Source organism: Brachyistius frenatus, unplaced genomic scaffold, assembly GCF_029030835.1.
Source record: "Brachyistius frenatus isolate BFR_SWC_R1_liver_20210118 unplaced genomic scaffold, ASM2903083v1 Contig_151, whole genome shotgun sequence".
NCBI lineage: Eukaryota > Metazoa > Chordata > Actinopteri > Embiotocidae > Brachyistius > Brachyistius frenatus.
In genome coordinates, this window is record NW_027210750.1 from 392,518 (window position 1) to 413,995 (window position 21,478).

At 40.9% G+C, this 21,478-nt stretch overlaps 4 protein-coding genes across 7 annotated transcripts; 1 reads left to right on the forward strand and 3 right to left on the reverse strand.

Moving 5' to 3' along the window:
* Nucleotides 1-1,245: 1,245 nt before the first annotated feature.
* Nucleotides 1,246-2,708, reverse strand: rcvrna (recoverin a). The gene is made up of 3 exons (XM_069716036.1): nucleotides 2,328-2,708; nucleotides 1,478-1,589; nucleotides 1,246-1,364 (listed from the first exon to the last, which is right to left on the reverse strand). The coding sequence occupies exons 1-3, from the start codon at nucleotides 2,706-2,708 to the stop codon at nucleotides 1,246-1,248; spliced, it is 612 nt and encodes a 203-aa protein (XP_069572137.1).
* Nucleotides 2,709-6,848: 4,140 nt separating this feature from the next.
* On the forward strand, nucleotides 6,849-12,798 carry LOC138631237 (germ cell-specific gene 1-like protein). The gene is made up of 5 exons (XM_069716053.1): nucleotides 6,849-7,152; nucleotides 8,824-8,871; nucleotides 10,025-10,177; nucleotides 11,862-11,973; nucleotides 12,519-12,798. The coding sequence occupies exons 1-5, from the start codon at nucleotides 6,849-6,851 to the stop codon at nucleotides 12,796-12,798; spliced, it is 897 nt and encodes a 298-aa protein (XP_069572154.1).
* Nucleotides 12,799-14,714: 1,916 nt separating this feature from the next.
* Nucleotides 14,715-16,385, reverse strand: LOC138631222 (protein NATD1-like). Its single transcript, XM_069716029.1, has 3 exons — nucleotides 16,186-16,385; nucleotides 15,276-15,394; nucleotides 14,715-15,190 (listed from the first exon to the last, which is right to left on the reverse strand). The coding sequence occupies exons 1-3, from the start codon at nucleotides 16,340-16,342 to the stop codon at nucleotides 15,038-15,040; spliced, it is 429 nt and encodes a 142-aa protein (XP_069572130.1). The 5' UTR covers nucleotides 16,343-16,385; the 3' UTR covers nucleotides 14,715-15,037.
* Nucleotides 16,386-16,672: 287 nt separating this feature from the next.
* LOC138631256 (dehydrogenase/reductase SDR family member 7C-B-like) lies at nucleotides 16,673-21,338 on the reverse strand. Of its 4 annotated transcripts, none has more exons than XM_069716082.1 (7): nucleotides 21,236-21,338; nucleotides 18,908-19,085; nucleotides 18,700-18,812; nucleotides 18,382-18,592; nucleotides 18,196-18,288; nucleotides 17,714-17,869; nucleotides 16,673-17,599 (listed from the first exon to the last, which is right to left on the reverse strand). In XM_069716082.1, exons 2-7 carry the CDS (start codon nucleotides 19,068-19,070, stop codon nucleotides 17,385-17,387), a joined length of 951 nt encoding a protein of 316 aa, XP_069572183.1. In that variant the 5' UTR covers nucleotides 19,071-19,085; nucleotides 21,236-21,338; the 3' UTR covers nucleotides 16,673-17,384. The 4 variants fall into 4 exon arrangements, with proteins under 4 accessions (XP_069572183.1, XP_069572184.1, XP_069572185.1 ...); XM_069716083.1 differs by lacking the exon at nucleotides 21,236-21,338 and adding an exon at nucleotides 20,995-21,057; XM_069716084.1 differs by lacking the exon at nucleotides 21,236-21,338 and adding an exon at nucleotides 19,935-20,089.
* Nucleotides 21,339-21,478: the final 140 nt, after the last annotated feature.

Consider the following 21,478-nt stretch of genomic DNA (forward strand, 5'->3'; position numbering starts at 1 on the left):
GACGTTGCTTGTCTCATCTGACCTTCAGCTCCTAAGAGGATTGGTTGATCCAGGTGGATTGTTAACCTGAGCCTAATTCCCTTCATAAGGAGCTCTCGTCCCGACTTTCTTGCTATCAATGTAATGAATGAATCCAAGTGTGAAAAGACACGCTTGCTACCCTGCCAGATACGAGAGAGTAAATTAGAGTCGGTAAAAAGGCTAGTGGCGGGTCGGAGAGCACTTAAAAACTGAATGAGTGAGTCGATTTTACAAAGTTAACGACTCTCAAAGACCTTCCAAAATAATGTACGAAACATTTAGAAACTACACCGTTTGGTGGAAGCAAAAATAACCAGCTTCTTTTTTATTTATTTTTTTATTTTGATTAAATACATTTAAATATGTAATGAAATCATCCACTTGAGTCAGAGGCCGTTGGGCCGACTAATTTATTCATGCGGTTTTCCCAAAACTGTCAGAGGTTTTAATACTGAAATTTTGCTAAAGTATCCTGAAGTAAAACGTCTGTATGGTTGGACGATGTTTCGAACCAATCCGATCAACTTGGGGGCGGGGCTTACTACACAGTAGAGGGGCGGATGACGACAGGAGGCGGGGAGCATTATGGGGCTGCATATCGAGTGAAGGCAATAATGTGGAGTCACAATAAGCCACTTGAACACATTAGAGGAGTTTTTTTTCTTCGAACACACTTCTAATTATGTAATTTTGATGAACAGAGATTTAAGAGTTTAATCAACGCAAGGAGAGGGACTTTTTAAGTTACCAACATTTAGCTGGACTAGTTTATTTTGCCGTTAACGTTTCATGCTGCTATCACAAAAATTTGACATTCAAAGGTTTAAGTTATGGTGAAATATCCAAAAAGTCACATCCTGGCTAAAATGAAATATGGAGTTACCGTGTCGCGGCTTTGTTGGGCAGAGCAATGATGTTGACAACCAATCTACAGCTGGACGGAGATTTAAATAGATATTTACACTACGTTTGGACAATCGAGGGGCATCGTGGAGAACTTGTAAACAATGCATTGCTTGTTTCTTCAACTACCTTTGCTCCTCTTGCTTTCTGGGTACAAAGACAAAAATGCAACACTGGCTGCTTGCCAAAACAGACAACAAATAAAATGAATGAATAAATGAAATTAAAAAAATAAATAAAAAGAGTTGATCAAGCGGACAAGCAGTCAGATCATGTTAAAATGTCTTAAAAGCAACATTTAAAAAAAAAAAATCCCATATACTATTGCTTCTTCTCTTTCAGCTTGTCTTTGATTTTCTGAGGTTCGTCGTATTGTATTAAGCGCAGGATGTCTTTGTTGTCCATCACACCCTGAATAAATTCTCCCTCCGAAATTTTATCTGTGAAGGAACAAATACGAAACAAACGGGTTAAACAAACTGCTGGTACTTTTGACGGCGTAGTAAAGTGTTGATAGTAACGCGTGAAGGAGTCAAATGGAGTTTTAAATTACCGTTATCCTTCTTCCCGAAAAACGCCCAGATTTTCTCAGCCCTCTTCTCCGGCGTGTTTTCATCCTCGGCGAGGTTCTTCTGGTCATTGATGGGAATCATGTTGAATATTGACTGTAGGAGAGTGAATCGTTTTTATGATCTCTTCAACAGTTAATGCTGAATTCAATCATGAAATACAAATTATTCACAATGAAGAAGAAGGAGGCGACTCTAAAGTTGGGTGCTCCAATTAGTGCTGAAACCATCATAAGAATAACAGTTTTTATGCCATTTGAAGCCATTTGTCAGGCAAACTTGCGCGACATTTTCTGGTTCCAGCTTCTGAAATAAGACTCCTGCTGTTATTTAGTAAAAATTCAATAGTTTGGAGTTTGTTGAAGCAATTTCACAATTTTTTTTTTTTTTAAATTATGATGTCCAATTTACAGGTTTTTACAGACTACATCATCATTCAAGAAAATAACCGGTAAAATAGATTTTTTAATTTTTTTAATTTTATTTTTTTTAGCAACTCAAAAATGTTACTTGATAGACTCAACAACAAACAGCTTCTTTTTTTTATTTTTTTATTTTTTTTATTTGTGAGAAGAACATTTTAGGTATTAAAGGGGTAATTAGCAATACACGAAGAGATAAATTATCTGCCAAGCTGAAAATGAATTGATAAAATGAAATGTTAATATAATATAGCATCCGGTTTTTTAACATTTACCCATGTCATGGAAAGTTTTGTGAATATTGCCAAATTTTTTCATTTGTATTAAGTACGCTGGGATAATTGAAATTTCTATTATATCTACTTTCACATGTTCATTGTTGCGCCGCGGTGTAAGTATAAAGTATAAATACCTTAACAATCTCTTGGATTTCGTTTTGGCTGATGGTTCCGTTTCCGTCCACATCGTACAGGGCGAAGGCCCATTCCAGCTTCTGCAGAGTCTTTCCGCCGGAGGTGAGATGCAGCGCCACGATGTACTCCTTAAAGTCCAAAGTGCCGTCGGCGTTCGTGTCGAAACTCCTGAACACGTGCCGCGCGTACGCCGTGGGGTCGGCGTTCGGGAAGAAGCTGGCGTAGATGCCTTCGAACTGCTGCTTGCTGATCTTGCCGCTCGGACACTCCTTCAGGAAGGACTGGTACCAGGTGCAGAGCTCGGCCTCGGAGTACTTGGTGTTGGATTTCAGTTCTTCCAGGAGCTCCTTGGACAAAGCGCTGCTCTTCGTGTTCCCCATCTCGCTTCCTCTCTCCTGCGTTGCACACCTCGGCTGGACCTTCTGCGCAGCTCGTTCGGCGTCGCTCTGCCCAGCGTTTCACCCCGGCAAGCCCCTCAAGGTGCCAAACAGGATTATGGTCATCACTCCCTAAATCCCGACAGCTGTCTTTAAGATTAAGGGGATAACCGCGTCACACGAAGCTATGACACCTTTTTTTGAAGACACGGTTGAATGCCGGCGGTATAAGCAGAGGATTAAACACAACGGGTGGCAAACACTTTAAAAAGTTCAACATCTGGGAAACCTTCGTGTTTCTCAAACTGCAACACCAGTTTTGGATTTAATGCTCTGTAATACTTCAAACTACACTTAAAATGATTGGTAGTAGTAGTATTTGTATTCATCCACCTTTCTTCCTTCTATCCCCCCCCCACCTCCCCACCCCCACCCTTTACTATTTTGTTCATTTAATTTGAGATTAAATCTTTATTTGAGAGTTTGTTTCATTTGTAGAACTGGCACTGAATGCTCTACCGTGCAGAATATTATGAGTGATGGTGACAGTAGTAAGTCACTGTACTAATTGTTGGTCAAATAATACATTGCATTGTAATATATGTTTAATTAAAAAAAAATTCAGTACAATGTTGACTGAAGAAGGCGACAAATGGCAGTTTGACACCGACGTTCTTCACCAGGTGAGTTAAAGGTTTAAAACCTGATCACTGGTATTTGAATCTGAACTGAGGGAGTCAATGAATGCAACAATTAAAACATCTGGAATGATGATAACTCACCTCAATATCTCAAATTGACAAAATCTGGGTGAAATTGTGCTTCTTAGATAAAAAAAAAAAAAAAAATTAAAAAAAAATTTAAAAAAAAAAAAGGCTTCAGGTTCCAGAGGTTAAATATTTCAGATATAATTTGCAGATTTCATACTACTTTTTACTTTATTTGTACTTTTATTGCTGCATACTTTGGTTTCTTTTATCGCTGGTGCTTTTTTACTGTCGTATTTTATTGTTACTTTTTGTTGTTTTTGTTTTATGATGACTTGGAATTTTTATTTTTATTTACTTCCTCAGTAAGCTTCTCACATCCCATAGTTCTGTTTTATTGTGACAGTGCCCTCTAGTGGTCGTAGTGATTACAACAGGGGAGTCAAGGGAGCCAAAAAGTCCATGTAGGGAGGATGTCAGGGTGGATGGATGGGTCAACAAACCATTGGACTCAAGAGGCTGCTGTGTTTTACCAACAGGTATGATGAGTTAAAGGACATGTATTACACATTTATTTAAACTTTGTTTATGCTAGAAATATTTTTTGGTTTTTTTTTCCTTTGAAACCACTGAACATAATCTGGGAGCATCTGCATGCCTACCTTTCACCAAATCAGATTAGGAAACCCAAATTCAATCTTCAACCTTTCAAAATATCATCACATACTTTTCCATAATCGTTTAGGTTTCGGTCATAAAATGCACAAAACATTGAGCAGCTCTATCTCGTGGGAAAAGGCATTCATTCAAACCTCACATCTGTCCGTTTTATGCTCCGGCAGGTATTGTTATGTAAAAAAGCAATGAGTCCAGGAAGCACCGTACAAACGGCTTACTGCTTAATCAAATGTAAAGCTGGACCGACTCATCCTGTGTTCATATTTTTATTACATGGAAGCTAATGTTCGACGTAATCTCTTTATGTTCAGGGAAATTACTCAGATGCTCCGACTCATGCAGTCAAAGTCGAATTTAAAGAGCAATTAAGAAGACAATGAATCCAAATGTTTTGAGACACAAAGATCTTTCCTCTAGAGGAAAGTAGACTTTAGGAGTTTTTATGCAAATATATATACGCTGTCAACCGTACAACCCATTTTAGAATTGCTGTAAATGTCGGAGATTTGCACTATTTTACTTTTGAGATGCATCCGAAATCTAGTAGAAGTATAATTGGGAGCAATTTGGAAGACATACAGATACACAATGACAGTAATATGTCATATTTATTGTGTTATAATTGTCCCAACATGAGTTGAACGCTGTCATTGTTGTGGACTTAAAACGCAGTGATGCTGGAAGACTGTTTCTCCGTAAGTTTTGATGTTTCGGCGTGTTTTGGATTTGACTCAGAAAACACGACAGGGTTGATACGAGGGGAATATTCGAGCTTTACTTCCAGGTTGAGTACAAGTGTGAATAAAAACAAAAAGTACAATGAAGATACATTTTATAGACTTAGACTAGATTTAGACTTTACGCTTTATTAATCCACGGAAGAAAAAAAAAGTCAGGGTTTCACAAAAGTCAGCTGGTTTCGTCCTCTGGGGACTACGAACCAAATTCACATGAATCCATCCAAACAGACTGTCGTCATCGGAATACATTTGAAACAATACCAAACCAAGACGACATAAAATTGTATGTTGGCCCAGTTTTGACTTCTACATCAAACTTTTGTAAAGTTAATTTCCAGTTTACTTCAACAAAGCACGTATTACTGAACGGAGAATCTCGTAAGCAGTTAGTAAAATGGACGATCCAGGCAGCTAGCTAAGACCTCAAGTCCGTGAACAAGCGATTTCTTTTAAGAAATCTTTTCCCGTCACTGACTAAGTAGAGTTTCCTCAAATAAACCACCTTTATCGATGGCGAAACCAAAGCCACCGTGCTTTTAATGCCTTAAACGAGTCAAAACACTGACACGGCATCCTCTCGTGGGACTGACGAGTGCATAACGTTGGCGTGGAAATAAACCGGGATTTTATTATATAACGGAGGTGGAGAGGACAAAGTCAGCATGAACCGTCGTGACACAACAGATACATTAATGGCAAACACAGAAGTAGTAGAAGTACAGAAAGGTTGACATCAACCTGAATTCACCTTTTACCAAATATCTTGGTACGGGAGTTACGAAAAGCCGCCTCTGCCTGCGCTAATGTTTGATACGGTTGTGCAACTGATTGTTTTCTTATTATGGCAGCACTTCAGGGAATGATGCAACTCGCCTCAAGCAATGTCATCATTTTAATATTACAGCAATCATCCTGAAGCAATAGTCGATCAACCTCTAAGTCTTAACTGCAGAGTGCCAAAAGAAGCAAAGAGGAAACACCTTCTTGTCAGCGGTTGTATTTACCGCGGGATCTCCGAGGCTCACGCCTTAAGACCGCCGTCCTAACCGACTGACCTGACGTTTGTCAGCTCAAACTTACAGCTTCACTTGAAAGCCTGAGCTGCAGAATATTTTGACAAGTTTAATGATGTAAAACCATAAAGAGAGAAAGACAGATGCGCCAGAGTGTTTCCTTCCAACATCTGCCGCCTCCTTCATGTAATTTGTCTTCATTTGTGTGTGCGACATCAGCAAGGCTGTTAGACATGAGGAGATTTGCCCTGCACGCACGCACGCACACACACACACACACACACACACACACACACACACACACACACACACACACACACACACACACACACACACACACACACACACACACGCACACACACACACACACACACACACACACACACACACACACACACACACACACTTTATGGATGGATTTTCATGAAACTGCACACATTATGTCACGGGTCACTGACTGTAGAACAGGCACTCAATTTTATTCCTGAGGCTGCAAAGACTTTCCAAAAGCAGTAAAATCAGGGAGAAACATGGAGAACCACGTTACTTATTATATTGTAAACTCACAGAAATCTGTTGTTTGTTTTTTTTTGTTGTTTTTTTTACTAATATGGTCAAAGGGAAGTCAGGACCATAATTTTCCATTTGTAATGGATAATATTGCAGGGAAAAAGATTTGTAGAAGGGGAGGAGCGATGGGTTTGGACGAGCGGCGCAGAGTGAAGGGTCAAAGAGTTGGAAAGAAGCGACCGACGGGAAAACAAAGACTGCCATGGGTTTCTATTGTTCCTGTGGAAGTGCAGAGAAGGAATCCTTTAACCGAGGTGGCGGCGCGTCGGTCGAGTCAGCGGAGGGATGTACGCCGTTCTCACCCAAGGAGCTCCGAACGCAACAAGATTATGAAGATTTGATATATCTGCTGGGAGGCGAAACACGGTGGCTGCATATCGAGAGCCAGGATTAGTTGCCTTTTCATTTCATCTCCCTTCGGCCTGGTCCTCGACCATGAGGCTGGAGCGCGGGCGGCGGGCTTCCCTGGCGCTCACCCTCAACTTTATGGCGTTTGCTTTTGCCTTATCAGCGGTGACCACCAGCTACTGGTGCGAGGGCACCAGGAAGGTGGTCAAACCCTTCTGCACGGGGCCGCCGATGAAGGCCAAGCAGCCGTTCTGCATCCGCTTCAACAGCTCCAACATCAACGACAGCCGCCTGGTGCAGTACATCTTCGAGACGGGAGAGGAGAAGTTTCTTTTGAGGAAGTTCCACGCGGGCATATTTTTCTCTTGCGAGCAGTCGATCGACATGAACGGTAAGACGCCGACCGCGATCCCCCCTTTGGATTTCAGGCGGGGATAAGAGGTGCAGCCGAGGTGTTTTAAAAAAAAACAACCAAAAAAGAGGAAGTGATGATGGAGGAAACAGCAGGAAAATCATCAGCTTATAAATGTCAATCCAGTTACTGCAGTTGCATAATTTTTGAACCCTCTGGAGCCCATTTGTGAAGTAATTTAATTTATGTATCGTGTACAAACAAGGTGACAAAAGAGAAGAACGAGATATTTTTTCAAATTTGAGAGATTTACAGGCTTATTTAAGCACATAATTAAATTCGGCCTTTGGTTTATGACTCTATTTTGTACAGTTTTCAGCTATTTATTTTTTTAACAGTGTCAAGCTTTTTTCTTATGACTAAAGATTTGTACTTTTCTATAGGTGCCTGCAACAGTTTCTGGCAGCTTTATATCCTGATAAATTGACAAAGAAAAGAAAGATTTAATGCCTGTCGGACAGTTTTAATTTAAATGTATGGAAAAGTCTGCAGACAGTATCAGAGGATCAATGCTAATCAATAACCTAATTCTAAATTTAATAGCTCTTTAACAGGAAATCATATTGGCCCAAAACTATTACGTGTAGAGTAGCCTGTCATTTTCACCAACGTGTTAAGAAACATGTGTCGTGACAAAAAGTGTAATAATGGTCAGAATGCAAAATAATCAGATGCATGAAAGACACTCAACATTGAGTGAATTTCTTTCTTTTTTTTTTTTCATAAGATTTAGTTTTTAACTGGCAGAGCTTCCAGATTAGAACCATTTCTCTTTGCGCTGCATGAAAGCCGCCCCAGTTGGTTTCATAAGCTCCGGTAGCAAGACTGAGTAAAAAAGGTTTAATTCAAGATTTACATGCAAATAAGAGACAAATTGTCCATCTAATCTGCTGACTTCCACCAATATGGCCAGCGTATGTAAACAGTTTCTCAGGAGGTCCAACCGTAAAGTTGAAAGATTCTACAATCAGTTCAGATCTCCGGCCAGAGCGGGTGGATGTCGATGATTGTGGACTCCCCTTCTGGCTCGTGAGAGAAATTACGTAAACCCTGTCAACACGTGCACATTTTATAAGCTACGCCTACTCCTAAATAGTTTTGAGCTTTCACAACCACGTGGAAGTGACTCCCTTCACGAGATTCATTCGGCCCGATGACATTTGAAGAGCTGCATAACTTCTAGTTTTTTTCTTTTACTCCCTTTTAAGTTAGCATCGTGCTAAACCAGAAGCTAGTTGGCTCGTTCGGTGGACATGTCTTGCAAATAAATAATGCCGAGTATGCATCCTTCCAGCTGATGCAGGAATGTCTCGCTTACTGTGAAGTGTAAACGTAACGTAAGTTCATTGAGAAGTCCGGCTCTTTAGTTTTAAACTGTCAATGCTTTTTTTTGTCAAAATGTTACGACTTTTTCCTTCAATATTGAGTTCATTCAAATTATCTTTCTGTAACCATCAAGATTTTTTTTTCTTTTAAATAAATTGTAATTATTCTGAAAACATTACATTTTTGATCATATCTTTGACTTTTTGTCAAAATATTGAACATTTTTCTTGGAATATTTTCTCTTTTCTTTGAGGGAACAAAATGAATTATTATCTTCCTGAAAACCTAAACTTCATGTGACTGTCTTTTTTTTTTTTGTCACAGGGTTCGACTGTCGAGATTTCTCAGAGATTGCACCTGAAAATGAAAGAGGTTTGTGAAATCATGTTTATCAACTAAATTTCACACGCAAATACTTAACGTATCGCTAAAATTCACTGATGTGTTTTTTTTCTGCCAGAATATCTGATCTTGATGATGACAGCATTGTGAAACATGTCATATTACAACCAGGACTTAAGTGGAATCAACTAATTTTATTTAAATTAACTTATTATAAATATATAAGTTGAATTAATGCCATGTTGATTCAACTAATATATTGGATGTAGTGGGCGGGACTAATGGATCAGAGGAGTTTCTATTGGTGGATCTGACTTGTGTTGAGCTACACGGAGATCAGTTGACGTTATATTGAAATGCTTTTAAATGTGGCAGCGTGACTTTCCCTTTGGTTATATTTGATATATCATTGCCATTAACATGCCGATGCCTTCAGCATTCGATTTTTCATCGTAGTACAAAAAAATGTGCCTTCAAACCTGTTTTTATGCGTGAATAACACAGACACAAAAGTGCTTTCATAACAATGTATAGTTTTCTGATTTACGGTATTTCGACTTTAAATGATTCGTTAAATGAGTTCACTCGACTCCTTCAGTTGTGTTTTTAAGGAAACGCAACTAACATTTCATAGTCCTGCATATATTGGTGGATTTTTGTTATTTGAAGAAAACATAATTGCAGTCTTTACTTTACTACAAGTTCAAATAAATGCTTGTTGGTTTTTTTTCTTCATAATAAGCAATACAGTTCAGGTTGGCGCCAAATTCTGTCCTTATTCTCTGGTGTAAAGTTAAAATGATGTTCCCGTACAGCTAAATTGTTTTCTCAAATTACATTTGAGTGCAACAAAATAAGTGTTTAAAAAAAAAAAAAATCGTCGTCAGTGAACTTTTTTGCCGACAGATTCAACAGCGAGGTATTTGCGTCTTACCACGTGCATTCATTAACAATATTTACTCCTTATGTTACTTAAAATCGCGGGTTGAGCAGAACAAGCTTTTGCACATAACGACAGCTGCTGTCCTGATTTTATAAATCCATCCACGATCTGGTTCAGGATATCCTGGAAACTAATAGGAGGATTATTGATCAGGGACATGGTATTACTGGGACAACACAACTCATTTCTGCCCCCCTCCCCCGCCTCCTCCCCCCCGCCTGTTATTTTCTACATCCCCAGGGGTGCTGTGGTTATGTATCGTGGCCGAGAGTCTGTACCTTTCGCTGCTCTTCACGGGCGGCGCCCTGATGATCCTGGAGCAGTGCCCCTGCTTCAGCGTCATGGACAAGCTGAAGCTCAGTGCCTTCGCTGCCATGTGCACCGCCCTGTCAGGTAACGCCGCAGAAATCAGCTCCCAACTTTCACGTTCACTTAGAAACTCTAAAATGGTGATGATTTTTTTTTTTTCCTTTAAAAGGTTGAATATTTCTACGCTGCTTTTTTTTCATCCTTTCGATGATTTATGTTTTATTTATTTGTGTACGAAATGTTCCGTACTTTTATGCAGACACACGGATGCTTGAAGTATTTCATCGATCTCAACATTTTAAACTCAAGACGTGAATATTAACGCGTCTGCGTTTTACTTTGCAAGTCAGCTGGATTTGTGAGATCACGAGATCTTCTTTTTAGGTGTGACGACAGCAAGAAACGAGTTCCTTTAATGCGTACATCTTCCATTTTCTAAAGACAGCAACAAATCTTCCAACGTGCTAACTGTCCTTGTAAATTGTGCTCCTACATTGCGTGGTTTATTTATCCTGCTGGTTGAAGGTATCCCCGGGATGACAGATGTCCCATCCGATCACCATTTACCAATTATTATAAAGTGGTTTTGCTTTTTTAAAGCGCCGGCCCTTTGAACGGTTCGGTGTAACAAACCTTGTATCTCAATACGCTTTGTGCCTCCTTAAATCTACATTATCGTGCAAATAAAACAATTCTATGAGTCTTTCAGTACACTGTGTATAAATGCTAACTAGGCGGGCTTAAAGTAAATTGTCTTTAAAGTCCACATAGACGTGGAGATTAATTGCAGGAGGAGCCCGGCGTTAGCGGGGCGGCGGGTCACGACGGCCGAACAGTCGGCGATCATTCGGAGCAGCTAACCGCTCTGCGTTCGCCCGCCGCCTCGGAGGATTTGCTGGTTTGTGGACTAATCGGATTGGAGCCGGGGTTTTGGGCCGTGCCAAGAACCTCCCCAGAGGAGCTCCCTCTACTCCCTCTACTCCTCCCCCGCTGTTGTTATGAGTTAATCCCAAGAAAAGCAGCTGTGGCGAGGCAGACTGCAGCGTCTGTCTGAACATCACACATCTGGCTCTTTTTTTTTTTTTCCTCATCCAAAAGGAATATTTCAGGCTTCAACATCAGGTTTTACCGGTCCGACTGCAATGCGGTCCTTTAAAGCAGCTGGTTTTGTTATAGTAGTGTTTCAATAGAAGAGTTCATCTCGGATCCACACCGTGAGTTCATCCTAGGTTTTATAAAAACAGCTTTTTAGAAACTTGAAAATTAAGAGGTAAAATTGTATGCCACACATTATTGTATATCTTTTTCTTTTCTTTTTTTTAACTACATGCCACGTTCACGTATGTGAACATAAAACAACAAACACTGGCATTAACAAAAACTACTGTTCGTGCATAAAATAAAATAAAAACTAACATTAGCATAGAAAATAGTATTACCACAAAAAAGTTAAAAACAACTAACATTTACATTTTGAAAGGCGAATTATGGCATTAACATAGGCATTAAAAAATGAACGTTAACAAACAACTGGCATTAGAAATAAAAACACAGGAAAGTGATTCCCTTCTGACTAACTGTCTCAATATCCATATTAAAATCACTATTATTGATCAGCTACTCAGGATTGTAAAAAGAAACTCATAAAACATGTTTCATTTTTCTGGAAAATTAAAAGCAATCTTCTTGTGTGCCAACTTTTTGTTTTGTTTTGTTCTAGTTACTAGTTTACTGTGTAATACACTCTGATTTGTTTCTTGTTTCTCAGGCCTTTGTGGGATGGTGGCCCACATGATGTTTACCACTATATTCCAGCTGGCTGTCGCGATGGGGCCGGAGGACTGGAGGCCCAAGACCTGGGACTACAGCTGGTCTTATGCGTAAGCACTTTATTTCCGCTAAAATCATCCCAGCTTGTAAGCACACACAAAAAAAAACAAGTTGAAAATATTTTCCCCAGAAAAACAGTATAAATCTTTGGGTCTTTTAAAAAAAAAAAAAATTCTACACTTATTAATTGACGTCACTAAATCGAGAGACTGCCGGCTAATATCGTTTATTTGGATCATACCTTTGTTCTCAGATTGAAGATGAATCTACAGAGATTTGTTACAGTGGTGAATACTATCGATAATGATCGATATGAAACATAAGAGTGCAAAATAGAGTTGAAAATTGAATTTGAAATAACTTCACTTCAAAGATTTAGAGTCGCTGACTGGGCAGTTTATTCACTTTTGTTTTCCGGTCGTATAAAAGCCACGAGAACTATGATTTTTTTTTTTTTTTTAGTCGATCGTGGACTAAATTGATTACTTAGACGCTCAAATAAAAATGGCGCGACAGTAACTTTGATATACCGTGTGCAAAAAAAGTTTACTTTGCACGTCTGCAGTCTAATCTCGTTTTCGACCCTCTTTCGCAGCTTAGCATGGGGCTCGTTCGGCACCTGCATGGGCTCTGCGGTGACGGCGCTGAACCGCTACACGAAGACCATCATAGAGTTTAAATACAAGCGGCGGAACATCGAAAAGAGCCTGATGATCAAGCAGAAGATGATGGAGCTGGACCTCCCCGAGCAGATGTGGGACCGGTATGAGGCGCCGCCAGAACCGACGATCAACGGCCACAAACCGTCCACGGGAACGCTGTACGTGGTCGAGATGGACGACGTGCCGGAGACACAAGGAGAGGTTTATTGTTGAACCTTCACCCCCCCCCCCCCCCCTCCTCCCATCCAACGCCGTGACCCACTGGAACAGTTTTTTGATTTCCTGGACCCAGATTGACTCTTGTTCCTGGATTTAAATGTCTAATACGTCGAGCATTCGTTCCGTTTGTTGTTCCTCGCCGCGCATCCGATGTGCGTCTGGGCAGCCGGAACCCAGATTCTGTGTTTTTTTTTTTCCAGAGATAATGTGACACGGTCGGCTTTGACATAACATGCTTGTAATCAAATCTCTCCATGTGATATTATCTGTGGGAGGAAGGGAAAGAGGGCTGCAGGTTTTTGTTTTGCGTCTTCACACTAAGCTGTGGCGAGATGCAGGATGTGCACACGTCCTTCGTACCGGCTTCAACAGCTGAATCGGCCTTTTTTTATTTATTTTTTATCGAAGATGCGTTGAAATTGGCTCGACGACCGACTCGATGAGAGGAAAGAGCGGAGCACTTACAACATGACTGCGCTGGACCGTCGCAGAAAATGACCAGAAAATGCTGCGAAACGACCGAGAAAGCCCACAAAGACAAAAACAACGTCAAAACGATTCATTTCACCGTTTTCTGTTGATATAAAAAAAATGAAAAAAAACAATAACTGTGTGTCTGGTTTAAAATCAGCAATCTGCTGTCTTTGATTGTGATTCATGCGATGCTTTTCTTAATGGTGTGAAAGTACGTTTTTCTAATTAGAGACATAAATCAAACGCTGACAGCAGCAGGCCACGACAGGAAATGTCATTAATGGAGTTGGACAGACATCAGTTGGAGCAAAAGTAGATGATGCATTACAGAATATCTCCTTATTGCACGCTTTATCTCTTACTGAGGATGTAATGAAAGTACAAACTACAGTAAGATTCTGCTCTTTATGAACAGTATGCTCTTCACTCAGCCTAATAAATCCAATTAAAACCTTTGATATTGTTAGTATCTCTTATTGTGAAGGTCCCCGTTCAGCCCTCGTTTCTCCCTGCAGACAAACCGCCGCTGTGGCGTCCATTCAAAGCTCGTTTTGAGAGGAAAGGAAAGATTTCTGCTTCTTACGGCATCTTTCTTTTTATTTTTTTGAACCATTTTCCTTCCAGTTGGGATTTTATCTGCAACACAGGTTCACCGAAGGTTCATCACAGTTTAGTCCTGTTTTACTTCGATTTTTTTTTTTTTTTAACTATATAAATGTACATTATAATTGGAGTCATTTGAATGCTGCAGACGTGAAACACACTGCTGTACGATGACCAGATGATCATTCTGCTGAATGTTGTGCTAAATTATGAATAAACCCACTTTGAAATTAAAAAAATATATATATGCTAATTATAAATACAGAATTTGGTTGAGAATTGGCACATTTTTAAAAGTTTTCTTCAGTATCAAAGTAATTCATTGATTGATTGAGTCTCGAGTTCACGAGTTAGGGGGATCGCCGAAGTCATCAGGGTTCATCCTCTGAAGACCTCGAACGTCTGTAATCCATCAGCATGTCGATATGAGTGACGTCCTAATGCCAACAAGTACGAGTTTTTCTCTCGTACTCATCAGCGTGAAGGCGATCTTTGTATTATTACTGACTCATTAATACGCGACTAGAAATTTCATCCCTTTCTGAGCATTTTGTGGCTTTTTACCACTTTTCACTCCGGGAGGAGGGTCTTCAAGAAGATCTCACTGTTTTAAAGGGACAACAGAAGACCTGTCGTGGTCCGCGGGTCTTCAGTGTCCCAGCGGCGAGAGATTTTCGTGATTTGCAGGACAAAATAACACAAAACCTGGTTGTAAAACACGTCTTTTTGAATCTTACTTTCTCCTCAATGACGGGATCATTTTCAGATGGACCTCCAGAAAACTAACCAGAAGGAATGACTTCAGCTGAAAATATAAAACAAAAAAGATAATGTCTTCATTAATTAAATTTAATTGCAAAAAAAGGGGACAAAATCAATATCCCAACATTACACCTTAACAAACAATACAGACAAACCATTAAAAAAAAAGTGTAATCTGACATACAAAATAAGCATCAGTTTAATAGTCTCAGGTTGAGAAATGAAACGTCATTTTCAACGCTCTATTTATTTAAATTAAATAAAAAAATTTAGTTATTTTACCGATGTATACTTTACATTACATTCATTATTCTTTAAATATGCTATAATTTACACTAACGCTGATTTGGCATTTTCACTTTTTATTCAAGTCCCACTTTAAATCCAAGTGTAGTTAATGTGAGGTAGCATCGCTGCCCGTGGTGGACAAACAATTGATGACGAGGTCTTTATACGGCTGCTGTGGGTGGTCTTCGATGAATTTCTTTATGTACCAACAGGACACGTGAGCCTTCAAGTCTTCTTCAACCAGGAAGTCCATGGCAGCCTGTGAAAGGAGAAATAAATTGTATGTAAGAAAAATACCTCACTTTTAACTTTGCAGGAGCAGACTGATGCCCTGAAACTCTCACCTGCGACAGCAGCGCCGCGACACCTTGGCCCCTGAACGTCTCGGGGACGAAGGTGGACATCAGGTCCACCTCCTTTTCACCGGTGAATCTGTAGTGCAGCACGGCGCATTCATGGACCCCTGAGGACCGAGAGGACAGGAAGCACTTCACAATGCAGTTAACACACTAGTTAACAAGACCAGGATCCCAAAGGGGGGGTGTGACAAGACACGACACTGGTCGTTTCCAGGTGTGCACAGCTATATTCTCCATGAGGCAACAAACATGCAGTAACAGCTGTTTACCTGGAATTATAGTTTATTCTTTTATTATATTTTGGAGTAAATTAACTAATGTTGGTTTTTTTTTTTTTTTTTACTGAGAGCAGTTGCAACCTCCTCTGTTTAATTTCAATGTGGGGAGTTAGATTATCCATATTGGAGAACGAAACAGACAAGAGGTTATGAACACACAATACCAAACTCCCTTCAAAAAATATCAGTATTTAGGTCCCAATTACTTGTCTGCTGCTATTGTGATATTGCCGAAAGTTCACACACAAAATGCAGTGTAATGTGTTTGTTCTGCTAATTGTATACATGCCGAACCGTTAGACTGGTCGAACCAAATCCTATAAAGTACAAGTCATCGATATCGGCTGGAGAAGTGACCGTTGCGAAAGGCTCCTTAAAAATCACAGGTTTTTTGAATGGAGTTTCGCTGAGCTTTCTCTCGCGAGATAAACAGTCTGCGTGTGAGTTAGGAACTAATAAACAGCTGGCACAGCAAAAACATCTGAATATTCTCGGTAGAAAATGTAAAAAAAGAAAGTGGTTCAGTAATGTGTGTGATTAGGCCGCCGGTTGGACGTCGGGCTCTCGTACAGGATCTCCCCCCGGCGACGGAGCCTCGTTCCCGGGCGTGTGCTTACCGGCGCCGCTGCCTGGAGTGACCGTGAAGCGCCGGTTGAGTCGGTCGTGCTCCACCGAGACCCCGCGGCCGCAGCTTAACGCAGTGAAGGCGGTCTGCTGATAGACGTCCAACCGGTGAGTTAATGCGGAGAGTCTGGACAATATTTTTAAGGCCATTTGTTATAAAACACAACTCGACAGCGTGTAGAAGAGGAGTCGTTCTCCAACATGTCCGCTAGAGGGCGCCGCATGACAATGGTTAATTATTCACGAGATTTAATGACCTCTACAGGAAGCCCTGCAAGGTTTAATTAATTCAGTTAAATGAAATGAACATGATCAAGTTGAAGCCATTTATTTAACTTTCTCTGACGTTATGTGGAAACTTTGTGTGTGACCTTGATTCTAGAAATAAGCTGTTGTGAAAATTAGATTTTAATTTAAGGGAAATTTAAAAAAAAAAAAAAAAAAACATTATTAAAGGATGAAATCAATTAAAATAAAAAATGTGACAACAATACTACTTTTATTTGTATTCTAAACGTAATCAAGTCGACAAATACAAAAACAGAAGCAACATTTTTCACCTTTTTATGCAAATTCTGCATCATCATACACCTCCTGAGGGGCCCCCCTGTTGGCCCCCCCACTACACGTTTCTGCTTCAGCATTTCATCACAGACCCAGAAACCAACCCGAACTGGAGCTGTAAAGATTTGTAAATATTACATTTTATATTTGATTGTTTTTTTTAAGAAAAAATGACAAAATTCATCCCTTGAAAGCAAATAAATTGTAGATTTCCATCAAAGTAAACTCAACATATTTGGATTTTGACTCAAGAAAAAGTAACATTAATTTGCGCTCTGGAGGGGAATAAAAAAAAATCAGCATTTTTTTTTTCAGACATTTTATGCACCAAACAATCAACAAATTATTAACAAGCTATTTTCTGTGTGTTAAGTACTTGACAGACAAAAAAGAAAATGGAAGCGACTCGATAAAACACAACTTTATAACTGTTCGGGGGAAAGGAACTGAGATGGAGGATTTGATATCACGGATAATCAGTGGAGCAGATTTCTAACAAATTAGCGATAAATCAGATTATGTGGACAGAAACGATATGGAGGAAATCTGGGCTCCGTGGGGAAGGGGGATTATCAATAAACAGGATTTCATCCAGAAAACCTTCGGGGGTCATAAATACTCGACAGCTCTACATCTTCTCGGAGGCGGCGGCGGCGCCGGCGTTGTTCACGCCCGCCGCCATCACAGCGAAGAAAAAGTTGGGGAAGAAGGACCTGGCGTAGACGGCCGCCCTGGGCAGCGAGGGAGCGATCACCACCTCCTTCCTCTTGTTGTTCAAAGTCTTCACGATCTCGGCGGCCGCCTCGTCCGGAGAGACGCCGAGCGGCTTCTTGGTGTAAAACACTGCCGAGAAAAGAAAGATGAAAAAAAAAATAATAAATCCGGCTGTAAAAACGAAAGCCGTGAATCGCCGTGACGTCCTCTGATTTTTTTTTTATTTTTTTTTTTTTTACTCACGCGACCAGACGGACTTGGAGGTCGCCGCCTTGGTCGTCTCGGACGCGGAGCGGCTGATGAAGGTGTGGCTGATGGTGCTGACGGAGACGCCGTACTCTTCCACTTCGGCTCTCAGGCAGTCGAAGAAGGCCTGAACGGCGTGTTTGGAGGCCGCGTCTGGAAAAACACCGCGAACAGCAACTTCAGCTGTTGAGGCTAATGTCATTTGTTTTATGCTATTGGCTAATTTTAAAATAAGGAGATTATTTATTAAAACAAATTTGTGCTGACTTTTATTTATTTTCTGGTCTCTTATTTGTTTGCTTATTTTATTTGTCTGAGTGTCTTTATGCTAACATTCGTTGTACTTTACGTATTTTTCTTGGAGCAGTATTCACCGAGGTATCCCGCTCGAAACCAGTTTTAGAGCGTTGCGGCGCCTCAAATAAGACCTAAACGTGTCCTGTGGTTTTTTCCCTTCTTCATTGAACCTCTGAACTCACACGCAGTGCGGAACGGCACGGCCAGCTTCCCCTGGATGCTGTTCACCAGGACCAGGTGACCGCTTCTCCTGGAGATCAGGGAGGGCAGCACACCTGGAAAACAGAAATGTCAACCGCATTTCACCGGCTAAACAAAAAAACCAACAACAAAAAAAAATCCAGTTTCAGGTGGTTTCCATCGTCTACCTTTAGCCAGCGTGACGGGCCCGAAGTAGTTGTTGTCCATCAGCAGCTTGTCCGTCTCCAGATTCAGACTCTGCGCCGGAGCTTTGACCTTCATGCTGCCGTTGAAGATGAGGATGTCCAGGCAGCCGTAACAGTCCAGGATCTCGGCGACGGCCTCCGGCAGGCTGCCCATGTCTCCGAAATCCAGCAGCACCAGCTTCGGGGGAAACGTCTGAGTGAAGGAAAAGGTTTTTGTTTTTGTTTTTTGTTTTTTGTCACCTCTTCCACCAAACCGGTCATTATTGTGTCTGACGTCGTTTTCGGAGCTCGTAAACTTACTACCGTGGGATCCGAAGCGTTCGCCAAGTCGTCCGCGAGCTCTTCCAGCTTCTCCCAGCTTTTCCCGCAGAGGATGAGCCTGGCGCCTCCTCTGTGAAACACGCCTGCGCATTCTTTCAAACGAGACGCGCGACAGCTTGAGACGTCGAGGCGAATCGCGCTCGAAAGCGTTTTCCTTTAAAACCGACAACAACAACATTTCTGTTACCTTTTCCGAGGCCGGACAGCGCGTCGGTTATCACCAGCACCTTGTTGCGTACGGACGTTTTGGACAGCAGGCCGACAATCGCGCCGTAGAGGTAGAAAAGTCCAGCGGTCAGCACGACCACGAGGGGCACCAGGAGGACGGTGGTGGTCCACACCGAGTCCATCTCCTGCAAGATGTCCTGGAGAAATGCTTTTCTCTTAGTATGCAGAAATCAAGTTTGAATTCTTTTTTTTTTTGGAAGCTTCTAATAAACTACAAGCACTGGTTAGCCTAGCTTAGCATAAAGACTAGAAACAGAGGGAAACGGCTAGCCTTCCCCTGATAAAAAAAATAAATAAATCCACCGGCACCTCAAAAACTCACAAGTTTTACCTTTTCTTTTCTTTTTTCTTTTAAACGGTACAAAAACCAAAAGTGTAAAAATGCCAATCTACCTTTTTTTTTTTTTTTTTTGTCATAGTTATCACTTTTCTAACAAAGGTGCCATTAAAACATTGTTTTTCACCGTGAAACGTCAAATTGTAACTTTCACACTTGAGTTTTTGTACCAGATGAAGAAATGAAAGTATAATGTGTTGATTCGTGAGCATTAAAAAGTGCTGGTAACCGTTGGTAACCGTTTCCAGTCTTTGTGCGTGAACCTCTGCTGACTAATGAGAGCGGCAGAGAGAAAAAAGTTTCAATTAAATGGAATGAAAAACCACCGTTGTTGACGTTGAAGTCGCGGTCAGTCAACAGGTTCCTCCGTTGAAGCATGTTTTGGAGACGTAAACATGCTTCTTTAACGGAGAATGATTTTGGTTTTTCGGTGATGAAGATGAGATGGGATGTCAAACACCATCGAGGAGCTCATGAAGGAGCGTTTCGTACCGAGAAGCTCTCTGGCTCTGTTACAGTCGGATCCATCTCACCTTCTACAACCATCTTTAAATCTAACTAATGTTCTTATGAGTCTGAAACAGAGACAGAGAACACAGGTCTTAGTTTTCATTTCAGGAGTTTATACATTTGTGTGTGTGATTCTAACCTGATTACTGATTGGACACACGATGATTACAGTCGCTGTTTGTTTTCGTCGTGTTAACGGACCGGAACCACAAAGACACACAAAAATGACTCGGAACAACTCAAAACAAACGCAGATGAAAACAACTACAGAAAGACACAAACAAATACAAAGACATAAAACAACAAATAAAATGTTGCTAAACAACTACGTAGAGTCTCAAAACATCAATAAACGGCGGCGGTGCGACACAACGGACACAGAGAGACAAAACAGACAAAATTATCACTGTGAGACAAAAAACGAACACAAAAAGGTACAAAACGGTCGCAAAGACGCACAAAACGCACACAAAACAACTACAAAGAGACAGAAACAATGGAAACAGACACACAAAACAGCTACAGCAACTCAGGGTGACTACAAGATGAAAAATGAGGACAAGGACACAAAAAACAAACACAAAAAGACGAAACGGCTTCAAAAAGATGCACGACGACTATTAAGAGACACAAAAAGACTTGAAATGTCTTCAAAGACACAAAACAGCTGCGAAGAGACACAAACAGCTACGAGAACTTAGGACTCCAAAGAGATGAAAAATTGAATAACACACAAAAAAAAAACAAAAAAAAAACAACGACACCACGACTCGAAACATCTACAAAGACATTTGAAGCAACTACAGAGACACAAATTAACCACAAACAGGTGCAACATAACTACAGAGACTGAAAATGTCATTAAAGAGACCAGAACAACCAAATAAATGCAAAACAACCACAGATGAACACAGAATAACTACAGAGATACAAGACAACTGCAAAGAGATACAAAAAAAAAAAGAAAATTACCACAATTAGAGAGCAAACAAACACAAAAAGACACAAAACAGCCACAAACAGCAATGAAAAACAACTACAAAGTCTGTTTTTAAGTCTCGGCCTGCTGCTCCGATGTCAGAGGGGCCAGATTTTTATAATAATTCATCCACTCTGCCAGTTTTCTGTCATCTGAAACGTTAAAGACCGAAACTCAAAACGTCGAGTCCGGCCGGAGAATTTTAATTTCAAAAGATAACCTTTCAGTTTGGAGGTTCACTCCGGCCGAGCTGCGGCTGTTCGCCCGAGAAGACGCTTCTAAATATAAACCGGGCTCTAAAAATAGACTCCGTCGCTCTCACAAAGGCTCAATGTCACGAGGACTCCCCCATTTCACTCCAACAAAATCAAGCCCCCCCACCACCACCACTGGTTGCAGAAGTAGCTTAAAGAGTCTGAACTCCAACACTGTAAATAACTGAATTCTCAGCCTCCACTCACTGCTTCTCCTTCTCCGCTGGTCGTCCGGTTCGGTTCCCTCTCCGAGGAGCTGTGGCTGCACGCCCTGCGGCAATACTCTGGGATTTGAGCTCTTTTAATAGCAGCACAGCTGAGTCAGGTATTTTCCATGTATGTTGTCAACGTGGTATGTTTAGAATGACAGGTGGAGGAGGAGAGAGGAAAGGGGGGGGGCTGCTGGGCTTTATTCTGTATGATGCAAAGATGAATTAAACACAGTAATAC